The sequence below is a fragment of the Crinia signifera genome, chromosome 2, assembly GCF_055691185.1.
Source record: "Crinia signifera chromosome 2, ASM5569118v1, whole genome shotgun sequence".
Classification (NCBI taxonomy): domain Eukaryota; kingdom Metazoa; phylum Chordata; class Amphibia; order Anura; family Myobatrachidae; genus Crinia; species Crinia signifera.
Window position 1 is genome coordinate 383,327,064 of NC_139218.1, and position 12,659 is coordinate 383,339,722.

Genomic DNA, 12,659 nt, shown 5'->3' on the forward strand with positions numbered 1-12,659 from the left:
CTGTATTGATGTGACTTTGCTGCTGTATTGATGTGACTTGGCTGCTTTATTGATGTGCCATGGCTGCTGTATTGATGTGCCATGGCTGCTGTATTGATGTGCCATGGCTACTGTATTGATGTGACATGGTTGCTGTATTGATGTGACTTTGCTGCTGTATTGATGTGACTTGGCTGCTTTATTGATGTGCCATGGCTGCTGTATTGATGTGACATTTCGGCTGTATTGATGTGATATGGCTGCTGTATTGATGTGACATGGCTGCTGTATTGATGTGACTTGGCTGCTTTATTGATGTGCCATGGCTGCTGTATTGATGTGCCATGGCTGCTGGAGTATAGACTGTCTGGATTCAATGACCAAGAATCAGTTGTATTTTAAACCATCCATTGCTCGAGCATTGATCAACACTGATTTATTGTATGGAACAACATCGAAGAGGAAGACCAAGTGAGACACCACCTGCATACCTCCCAACTGTCCCGTTTACCGCGGGAACGTCCCGGTTTTCGAGGACATTCCTGTGTCCCTCCCGGGGCTGGCAGTGTCTCTGAGGCTCACAGATACTCTGGGCCATGCCCCCAAAGTGTCAAAATGGGACGTGACCTTGCAGAATTACACAAATTATAGGCCATGCCTCCTTCTTGCATCGTTCATGACTGCGTGTACGCAGCGGGGGACTGGTAATGTCAATGACCAATATCGTGAAGTGTGTATACGTTATATTGTTTTTCCACAGCACCAGCGATATAGTTACGATCGTGGGAATCCGCTAGTGTGTACCCAGCTGAACAATGTCTGCCACTCCTCCGTCCTGTTGGGTGTGGATCGTATTTAGGTCGACACCGTTGGGTCGACAGGCAACTAGGTCAACAGGGTTTTAGGTCGACAGGTCGACATGGTTTTTTTCACTGTTTTTTACCCGAATGTCGACAAAGTCGACATGGACACAGTTGGAAGTCAACCGCAGCCCCTCGCTTTGCTTGCAATGTTTCTGGCACGGTGCCTCGCTGTGCTTGGGACACTATTTTATTCTCCCACCACGCCCTAGTGGATGGTAGGGCATGAAATACCTCCTGTCGGCACATGTCGGCTCAAAAAATAGTGAAAAACCCATATCAACCTTCTTCAATGTCGACCTAGAACCCTGTCGACCTTGTTGCCTGACGACCCATCGGTGTCGACCTAATGACTGTCAACCTAACTGTATCCCGTCCTGTTGCACCCTCTACCAAATACTCCAGGAACAAAGACCAGTGTCATTCTTTATTTCTTATGCCTTAAGAAGAAACCTTACATACATACATACATACATACATACACAAAACACACACACACATACATACATACATACATACATACATATACATATCATACATACATACACAAAACACACACACATTATATTACACATACATACATACATACATACATACATACATACATACATATATCATACATACAGTCACAATACACACATCACATATTATACCACACTGCAGTCCAAACACATAATGCCCACACATTATGCCACAGTACAGCACCCAATCCCCCCCACTTTAGAAATCTGCCTCATGGTATAATCTAGTGCTCCCATATAAGGCACAGTGTACTCACAGCAGGAGCCCCACAGCATCAGGCAGCAGCAGCCAGCAGAGCAGACCAATCACATGTCCTCAGTCACAGTCAGTGTGTGTGTGTCACTCCCATGAGGCTGCTCTACAGCTGCTGATCTCCATTGGAGGAGCATGTGACAGGCTCCTCCAATCACAGATCATCACATGCTCCTCTGACTCTTCAGCAGTGCAGCACAGCCTCATGGGTGTATTTAGCCTGAAGTGCAATGATGATGATTGCCCAAGCTGGACTCTCCAATGCCTGCCTCAATCTGTGAGTCTCGGGGCCCCTCTAAACCTTGAGGCCCGGGATGACTGTCCCCTTTGACACCCCCCCCCCTCCCATGTTCTGCATTAATAGACCACCGGAACTCTTAGCTTGCAAGCAGGACCCTCTGACCTCCGTCCCCTTTTGTTAATACCTGGTATTGTTGTATTACTGTGTTTGTTCCCAACTGTGAAGGGCTATGTAGTATATGTTATCGCTTATATATAAATGTTAAAAATACATTTACAATCTGATTAATTAACTTGATTATATGTAGTTTATTTATTTTTGTCAATGTAAACTCTGTTTTCAGTAAATATGACCTATTAATACAAGATAATAACAGATAATGAGAATTTACAGACATAATAGAAATGACAACGTGTAATGGTCAGTAATAATAATACTGACACCCATCTACTGTGCTTGATTACAGGGCGATTATGTCTGGCTGGACCTCAAGACGGGACGGGAGTTTGAGGTTCCGGTCGGAGCTGTGGTTAAGCTCTGTGACTCCGGTCAGATACAGGTCCTGGATGATGAAGGAAATGTATGTACAGTATCTGGATTTCTATACTAAAATTATATGCCAATCTATTGCTCTGCAGTCTGCACTATAGGAGTTAATAGGAGAGAGACGAGGGGGGTTTCATAGAGACCACGTACAGGCGTAGAACCTGCGCCATACGGCAGGTACAAATGTCAACGGAATTAGGGATGGCCATTGGTGCAGTCGCCATCGATGATTGCCATCTATGGCAACACTGCAACCAGCCATCAATAGTATCAAACTATATGATGGATGACCATCGATAGTTTTACCTATCAATGGTCATCTATTTTCTTTGACTGACCGTCCTGTTAGCCAATCAGAATGTGGGTCTGGGGCTTCTGGGTTGTTGGGGGCGGGGCTATGCTCAGTGTCCCAGCACTTTGAGAAAAAAAAACCATCGGTTTTGGTGTTGCATCGAGAGGGAAACCATCCACTTCTCCCCCTTCGATGGCAAAAGTATTCAACATCGACAATATGACTTCCTCGGTTGATCTCACTTACAGGAAGACTGGATTTCTCCCCAAAATGCCACGCACATTAAACCCATGCACCCGACCTCAATCCACGGAGTGGAAGACATGATCCGCCTGGGAGATCTCAACGAGGCTGGGATCCTTCGCAACCTGCTCATCAGATACCGGGATCACCTCATATATGTGAGTGTTATGTGTCATGGCTGCTGATTAATTATTGCATCCCTGAAAGGAACCTTAATATTATTTGCCATTTCTTAAACGAGTAGGCCGGAGTTGTTGTGAGTCTGTCGTATCTGTGTGTAAGGTTTCTACCTATTTCCAGTTAAAAGCATTAGACTATAGAATATTACTTCAGTTACAAAATGGCCGCCTCCTTTTGTGTGTCTACGGGAGGTGCCCAGTCACTGAGCGCATACCTCCCAACAGTCCCGATTTTAGCGGGACAGTCCCGATTATCAGGGCCTGTCCCGCTGTCCCACCCGCGGGCAGCAGTGTCCCGCGGTGTGGGGGGGCTGTTGGGAGTCCCCCCTGTCAGCTGCTAAGCAGTGGGGAATAAACGCTGTGCGCATGCACACAGCGTCTATTCCCGCAGCCAGGGGGCTGGGGGCATGGCTAGAGGCTCACAGAGCCTCTAGGTCATGCCCCCATAGCGGCAAAATGGGGGGCGTGGCCTCCCGGGGGAGCCGCGAGTATAGGCCATGCCCCCAAATTAGGCCACGCCCCGAAAATTTTGGCGCACCTGCGGCGCGCAGCAGCACCGTCCCGACTGCTGAGCTGCAAAAGTTGGGAGGTATGTGAGTGCTTGCTTGCGGTTTTCCAATACAGATAAGTGTGCTGTTGTGTGAACAAATTGGCATGGAGTCCATGGGTCGACAATATCTAGGTCGACAGTGACTAGGTAGAAACTTGGAAGTGGTTGACATAACATAGGTCGACACTGACAGAAGTTCGACACAAACTTTAGGTCGACATGAACATGGTCAACACTCAAAAGGTTGACTTGAGTTTTTCAAATTTTTTTCCAAGCTGGCCATACGAGGGGACGTGGTACACTTATATCAGGCATGTCCAAACAATTGGCTTCAGCTGCTGTGAAACTACAAGTCCCATCATGCCTTGCCACAGTTTTGCTATTAGGGAATGTTAAAACTATTGCAAGGCCTGCTGGGATGTGTAGTTTCACAACAGCTGTAGGGCCACAGTTCGGACATGCCTGGCTTATATGGTGTCCACATATGTCGACATAGACAAGAAATGTGTCAACCATGTCGACCTTAAGCTTGGCAATGTCAACATATGGTATGTCGTCCATTTTCAGGTGTCGACCCAGCCACTGTCAACTATTAATGATCTTTTTGGCCTAGACATTGTCTATCCACTATACCGTAACCAAACAAATTGCAGTGCAAGGATTTTCTTTGTGTTTGGGTTTCGATGGCTGACCTGGCAACGGTAACCGGGCGCCATGTTTACGAGTTTGCACGAGTGACTGAGGGAGATAATTATGACCCGCAGACATCCTCAGCCCTGGCCCGAGTGTATTGTTCAGCTACGCACTGTCTACATTAAGGTTTAATGGGCTGGCTGAAGTGTGTTTCTGCTGCCATTGTGCGAGTAGAATTAACCCTCGCATCGCCCTGAATTATTCATGCCAAGGAAGGCAGATGGGTTTCAGGAGCAGAGCTGGTGTGTGACCTTATATTACTGGTGCGAGTATACAGTACAGCAATGCTGCCAGCATAAACAGGGATGGATGGTATTACTACGTGTTTACTTACTGAGGGCACTGTTGTTTACGTCTGGCTTTATGTGGGTTTTACACGTAGCAGGCGTTCTGCCAACCACTGGCGTTAGTGCTGGTAGAGTGTTTGTGAGCTGCTCAGAGAACTGCACACCAGGGGTGGATTCCCCTCTAGGGGCACCACTTGTTGGGGTGCGACACCGAATGCTCCCCCCGGCTCGGCCGCTTGATTAATGAGGTGATTTTATCTCTGTTTTTGTAATTACTAAACTAATTTTTTTATTGTGCAACAAATACAGGGAAGGGGAATGCCACAAACTGTGGTGGTACGTGGTGGTTTGACATTGTGGCTGCTTTGGCGGTCTGGAGGGCGTGAGGACTGGCCTGGCAAGAAGCGGGCAGTGACGTGATGGGAGGGGGGGTGCGACCAGTAATGTTGTGCCTAGGGGCGGTGTGATGCCTAAATCTGCCCCTCGTGCACACAACACCACTGTCAGAATCCCATACTTTTTGGCCCATGGGGAAGATGTGAGGAACAGTGATGTCATCGCACAGTGGGGGCAGGGTCGTCATGGTGCATACACTGGGGGGCAAGGTCATTATGGTGGGGGGCAGGGTTATCAGGACGCAGTGTGGGCATAGGAGCCAGCTCTGTGCACGCTATGGGTGATTGCTACATTTGTGCTACCCGCAATCATATCTATGGATAGCACCCCAAAATATATTTGAAATCAAAACAGCACCAGCCACCGCCACACAATGACATCACGCAGTGTAACGTGATGATGCTCCGCCCACCACAAAAGAGAATCAATATCACAGGGGGTGGTCCATTCAACAATGAGGGCTGATTTTATTGGAGGAGAAAGAGAGGTTAGCCTAGTGGTCCAAGTGCCCAGGGATGTCAGTCACATCAATGTGGTGCAGCCACGCCCACAATGTGACATGGTCACACCCACTCTGCCACCCTGCAATAGTAACCTTTTTTTTTTAAAGATGGCCGCTGTCAGCAAACTATAAACAAAATGTGAATTGTTAATAGGCCCAGATGCTCACCAAATTATATTCTTATTTAGCCATTATCTTTATATTAAGGACAAAGATGAGAAAAACGACAAGAATTGGGTCCAAGTTGTTCTCTTCTCCAGATTGCTTCAGTTGCGGCTGGATGGTACATTGCTGCATACTGTGCTTTTCATTCCTGTATTTATATCATCTGTAGGGTTTTATTCTGCCCTGTGCCCTGGGTGATGCCTTTGTTGTACTCCCTGCATTGGATCCAGAGACCGGCTTGGGATGCAGTTTAAAATCCCGGCGGTCGGGATCCCGGCGTGGCGAGCGCAGCGAGCCCGCAAGGTGGGGTGATCCACGCCCCCCCCTTGTCGGGATTTCGGCGTTCGGGATTTTGAACGCCGGGATCCCGACCGCCGGATTTTCATGCCGAATCCTTGTGTCCTATAGTGATTGTCCTTATGATATAAACACAGGGCTGAAACACACAGAAGAAAGAGAGGGGAACACAATGTTTTATTATTTAGTAGAATTAGCAGGAAGAAGCCAATGAATACAAGTCATCCGAAGGTGGAAATGCTGTCACGTGTAAGCATACAGTACCAGCGAGAAGAGATTATACTCAATAAAATAAGGATTATTTATATACTAGTTACCAGCCTGTCAATGCGACTGAACAACATGACAGTAATGTCAGCGCTGGCGGCCCAAACGGAGAAACATTGTAATTGCTCCATCGGGCACCATCTAGTGGTCGATGTCATGCACAACACTTGAATTCCCCCCCCATAGAGGAGAGGAGCAGTGTTAGCAAATTATTATATAGAATTAGTGAACACGTAGTACAGACAGACTTTCCCAACGCTTTATGCTATTTGTCATTTATTATTCTCACTTTAGGCTTTATACAGTTAAATTGTTGTTATAATATTCTATTATACATTTTTCTTTCCTAAGACTAACTGTGGAGGACGGGTAAGTATGATACATTATATCCATCGAGACATCAGCATCCATTGTCTCCGTGACGGCCTTCATTTCCTCGTCATCATCCCATGGTCACCCAACCACCATCATGTATCACTTTCCCAGCTGTCATTGTCATCAGCGCAACCGCAAGTCACTCCGAGGTCGCCCCAAATGTTACTTATTGCACCATCTACACCATGGCGCACATGTTACATGCATGTTTGGTGCATGTAACATGTGCGTTCTACGTGTGTAACACTGTTCTACGTGTGCTCTCGCAGCTGTAGCAGCATTTCTACCCAGCCATGAGAATAGAATGGCCGCCTCCGCTGTACGTATGCGCGGGACAAGGTTACATTCAATTATTTCTTGAGTTCTATAGACAGATCTGGAGGACGGGTAAAGGCAGGGGTGTCAAACTCAAATTCATCGGGGGCCGCATCAGCAGTTTGGTCACCCTCAAAGGGCCGGTTGTATCTGTAGGTCCCCCTGTATAATTATAATGCCATGACACCACAGTCTGCTCCCCCTGTATAATATAAAATGAATGCCATGACACCACAGGCTGCTCCCCCTGTATAATAATAATGCCATGACACCACAGACTGCTCCCCCTGTATAATATAATAAAAGTAATGCCATGACACATAAATGATTATACAGGAGGAGCAGCCTGTGGTGTCATGGCATTATTATTATTATACACGGGGACACCTCAGGAAACAGCAGATATATATATATTTTTTTATTGTGAGTGTGATCCTCATCCTCACTTACTGTTTCTCCGTCTGTCCTGCAGCTGCTGCAGCTTCCAGCTTTTCTTCACTGCTTGCTGCGGCCACACTGTCTCCGACTCCCGGTCCAGCTTCCCTGCCTGCTCCTACTTCTCTACAGACGCATGGGCGGGCGGCGTCATCGTCATGACGTCCCCACCCAGTGTCTGTCACTGCCGGGCATCAGAGGGAACAGGCGGCCGGGCCCTCCTCCACGTAGCCGTGGAGGCCGGCGGCCATGTTTCTGTAACCGCATACATATGTGCCTACAGGAACATGGCCGCCGACAGTGGACGAACAGGTATGGCGGCCGCGGATGAGGACGCGGCCCGCAGCACACCTGTTTTAGACACACTGCCCCTGCGTGCTATCTCCTCGCGTGGGCCACATGACGAGGTCTGGCGGGCCGGATTTGGCCCGCGGGCCTTGTGTTTGACACCTGTGGGTAAAGGCTTCCGCTGAAATGTTCCATACAGGTGGAGCCCCCAAATCCGCATTACTTGGTAGCCTAACCCATCCCGAGATACTGACGTTCTGGATGCCGGCTGACAAGATTCCGGTGTTGGCATCCTCTGATCCATTCTGAAGTTCCGGGACCAGTATTCTGACAACAGTCGTGATTCCGGCGCCCGGATTCTGTCAGCCGGCGCCCCAATTGCCGGGAGTATAACTGCGTCCCTTGTACACATGAAGGGGTCATTCTGATTTGCGAACTTCCTCATTGGTTCGTACGGGGACTTCGATGTTTAAGATCTGCGAAGGTCTTCTCAGCGGGCGCCTTCGGAGACTTGCATTGTCTCCAAGGTGCTTGCAGCGGGTTGGGCGTGGAGTAGGCGGCCAGGGTGGCGTTTCCTGGGTGTACCCCTGAAAAAGACTGGGTGTGCCGTGCGAACGGGGGGGGGGCTGCATCCAGAGAGTGACTTAGATTAGTGAGCATTACAGAAATCATATGGTGGTCCGTGACCATTGAATGATTTCCGCCCCGCACGCAAGCCTGCACATAGATTTTTATGCAAAACATCTATTCGCATTGCTGCGGGGATAATATGCGGCGGGCGGCGTTACATGGCTCGCAAAGCACCAATCTACGGCTGGTCTGAATTACCCCCAAAGTCTGTATATCAACTTGCGTACAGCCAACGATACAAAACAAAAAAAACGTTCTGGATTTTATCGCCTCGCACATGCGTACTACAGGCCGTACGTGTGCGCATTCTATCGATAAATGTCCAGCCTTCGAATTATCGGGCGTGCGATCAGGTCTGAATTGTATATTTTTATGTATCTGGCGTTTCTGACACAGTGACAATAATATGTGTTCTGCTCCCTGTCATAAAACACGGCTGCACATTTGCTTATCGTCAGTTGCATGACACTTATGTACGTGACATGTCATTGTTTATACTATACGGGTAACTGCACTGATCCTAACAGTAATGTACAGTTTATGCAGTGTTGGTGTCCTTGCAGTTGTCTCCTGCCCCATCAGCCACCGGGATCCCTCCCAGCATCCCTTGCAGCGTACACACAGAACCTAGAAGCCTCTGATGCACTGCTGGACCCTAGGATGCGACTAAGATGCAATATATACAGCTAAATAAATGCTGCGCTTCTAAGTCGCACCTAGCGCCGCGCACTGTGCGACGTAAAGGCACTATGGGGTACATTTACTAAGATGGGAGTTATATTGAAGATGGGGTGTTGCCCATGGCAACCTATCAGATTAAGGGAGTTATTTAATCCTGGTCACTATTTCCGCCAGGCGGAAACAGCGACCAACAGTATTCATCTTCAATAGGACTCCCATGTTCGTAAATTCACCCTTAAGTGTATGTGGCCACTTTTGTATAGAAAACAATGTCAAGAACCGCAGAACATTAATTACGGTTATTTAGTGACTTTTATTGATCTAAACCCAAATCAGAGCTTTCAATAAACGGATACGTGATGTCGGTTTCCCTTTCCGCGTATTTCTCTTCCAGACGTACACCGGGTCGATATTAGTTGCGGTGAACCCCTACCAACTACTGCCCATCTATACCCCGGACCAGATTCGCCTGTACACCAATAAGAAGATTGGAGAAATGCCGCCGCACATCTTTGCCATAGCTGACAACTGCTACTTTAACATGCAGCGGAACAGCAAGGACCAGTGCTGTATCATTAGGTGAGTGTCCCCCTGCCCGCTAGTATATACCAATGCAGTATAAACAACACTGCCAATTATTCCAGCAGGAGAGCGCACTTTAAATTTTGGTTTAAATCCCAGTGTGATAGCAAAGGGAAATCAGGGAAAATCCCACATACTGTAGAAGGTTTTTTTATCTTTTACTTATAATAGCAGTAAAGTACCCTTTAAGCATGAATGTCACCATCAATCATGTCCTTAAATGTCCTTCTACAAAAATCGTTGTTACCTTTTCAAAATCTCTCTGTAGTATGGCCGCCAGTTACTCACAGGTTCACAACTATCTTTATATCATGTGACAGCAGATCTGGGAGGTGAAGGAGAAAGGTTTACATCAGACAGAGGAGACATACTGTAGCTCAAAGGGCCTCCCCAAAGCACTTCTGCTTACTGAGACAAGTCATGTGCCATGTAACTGTGGTTTCCATGGTAATCACGTAATACTGGCCAAATTCGCGAATCAATGAGATCAGGCTGAAAAAGCAAACTAAGAAAAATGGTTATCCCCAAGAATCTTCTTTTAGTCCGCCACAGTGATATAAAAATATAATAATCCACTGCTGTGTCCAAACGTGGGAGCCAATTCTATGCATGTACATTGGACATCTGAGTTACCCCTGAGGGAAGAGGATGCCCAAAGACAGCGCCACTTGCTTCGGTATGCGCAGAAGACGGGGTAGACATACCTTTATTTTCTGTAGCGCTACCCGTCGCAGAAACAGATCTTTTATATGTAATTTATTATTCTATATTAATATGATTTTCATTGTCGTTGCTGTATGTAATAAAGTCCGCCATGGTGTTGTGGTCTGTTGCAGCGGTGAGTCCGGCGCTGGTAAGACGGAAAGCACCAAGTTAATCCTGCAGTTCCTGGCAGCAATCAGCGGGCAGCACTCGTGGATAGAACAGCAAGTACTAGAAGCCAATCCTATCTTAGAGGGTAAGGGGACCATACTGTAATTACTGTACGGTATCTGACTGTGGCTCTCACTGATCCGCACTCTGCACTTCCAGCTTTCGGCAACGCCAAGACCATTCGCAATGACAACTCCAGCCGGTTTGGAAAATACATCGACATACATTTCAACAAGAAAGGAGCCATCGAGGGGGCCAAGATCGAGCAGTACTTGCTGGAGAAGTCTCGTGTCTGCAGACAGGTGCAAAAACATTGTCCACGCTCATTGATCTGTCTACATATAGCGCCAACAGTCAGTCTGAGATTTATAATGACCTTGGGAGATAACGGGGTATTACTGTATGTTTATTATTAACTTTACACATATTTTGATATAAATTGGGCACAGAAATTTATAGGCACGGGTGCTTTGATGGTGACTTGGACGTACACATAGTGCCACACAGGAAAAATCTTGGGACAAGCTACACACAGATGTGAGTGTGCAGATTGCTCTGTGCACAACCACTATTGGGGACAGGCCCACAGGGCTCCCATTGCACACCCATCAAATGGGCTGCCTTCATCCATCTGAATAGCAACTGCCCAGAAACGGGCAATACATTTCCAGTACTTTCCAGATACTGTGCATTGCAATTGCACCTGTGCCTCATTAATTGTTAAGGATTGTCTGTTTAGTAATAATGGATGTTTATCTGTTATGTAATTAAGGAGACATTGCTGCTGAAAGTGTAGGAGTGTAGATGCCCACATGGCACTGCCCACACTGTTTTGAGCACACCCATGCAGAACTGGCCACACCCACACTTCACTGGTCACACCTACATGTCACTGGCCACACCCACACATCAATGGACACACCCATGAAGAACAGGCCACACTCCTACTTCACTAGTCACACCAACACAGAACTTGGCACACAAACACATCACTGGCCACACCCACGCAGAACTGGTCAAGTCTACACATCTCTGGTCACACCCATGCAGAACTGGTCACACCAACATTTCACTGGTCACACCCACTCAGAACTTGTCACACCTACACATCACTGGTCACACCCACATAGCAGTGGACACAAACTTTCTGCTTCTCATAATAGGCCCCTGAATATTTTAGCCACAGGCCCATGTAGCCTTACATCCAGCCCTGGCTTACCATTAACATCTAGACATGCTGTGTACTGTAATTACTATTACTGGTTCTCAGGCTCAGGATGAGCGGAATTACCACGTCTTCTACTGTATGCTGAAAGGGATGTCTGCAGAACAGAAGAAGAAGCTGGGGCTAGGCCAAGCCACCGACTACAACTACCTCTGTATGGTGAGTGTGGGTTTAGACCCCTTTCATAATTTAACATTATTTGGTATACAGTGACATACTATTATATGCGGCTTGTCTAGATTTTGCGTATGCTTGCCCCATGGCAAAGGAGCTTGCCCCAGGTCCCCGCCACCTCCCCCGCCGTAGCCGCCGGTCCCCCTCGCCACCCTGCCCGTCTCCGTGATACTGGGACGCACGTGCACGTGAGACGCGCGGCCCAGTCCCTATCGCCGGCGCTCGCCAGAGGAGAGGATCTGGCGGGCGCCGGCATTGAGTGAGGTTAGCTACATCGGTATTTGCATACCAAATAATGTTACATTGTTTGGCTGGGAAACACTGTAGCAGAACATGTCTTATGCCGATACAGTGCTGCATATTGTTTTAATCAGCAGAAGTTGTTTGTGCATCTGATTACAACAGCGATGCTCATAAGATGCATGTACATTACATGAGTTATTTTGACAAAAATAAGTATATTTCGCATTTTTAAGGTTAGAAATAATTTTTAAACTGCTCATTTGTTACAAATGTGCCGTCCTTTTGTACTTGTATATAAACAAATAGAACTCACCCAAACAAACCCGCTCTATTATGTCTGACTTTACAGAGCTGTTTAGCGTCCGACTTTCTGCCTCTATATTCCGATTTATATCGGCCGAGTTGTATGTCTAACATGGGCAAAACAGCCGGGTCGGACTTTTTAGCAGCAGCTCATCGGAGATTTCACAAAATTGTAGCAAAATCAGCTCCTATTACATCCCGGCACATGCTCTTTGGGGTAAATTTACTAAGATGGGAGGTCTATGGAAACGGGGCGGCGTTTAG

General features: G+C 47.3%; 1 protein-coding gene across 7 annotated transcripts in view; it reads left to right on the forward strand.

The window, feature by feature from the left end:
* The window catches only part of MYO7A (myosin VIIA), a 136,955-nt gene that overhangs the window by 45,862 nt on the left and 78,434 nt on the right, over nt 1-12,659 (forward strand). For 4 of the 7 annotated variants that reach the window (XM_083170196.1, XM_083170190.1, XM_083170192.1 and 1 more), the window contains exons 3-9: nt 2,321-2,434; nt 2,941-3,093; nt 6,623-6,640; nt 9,390-9,574; nt 10,414-10,535; nt 10,610-10,752; nt 11,721-11,834. In XM_083170196.1, coding sequence (XP_083026322.1) covers nt 2,321-2,434; nt 2,941-3,093; nt 6,623-6,640; nt 9,390-9,574; nt 10,414-10,535; nt 10,610-10,752; nt 11,721-11,834 — 849 coding nt within the window. The remainder of the gene's footprint in view (nt 1-2,320; nt 2,435-2,940; nt 3,094-6,622; nt 6,641-9,389; nt 9,575-10,413; nt 10,536-10,609; nt 10,753-11,720; nt 11,835-12,659) is intronic. The other 3 variants (XM_083170191.1, XM_083170193.1, XM_083170195.1) reach the window with 1 other exon arrangement.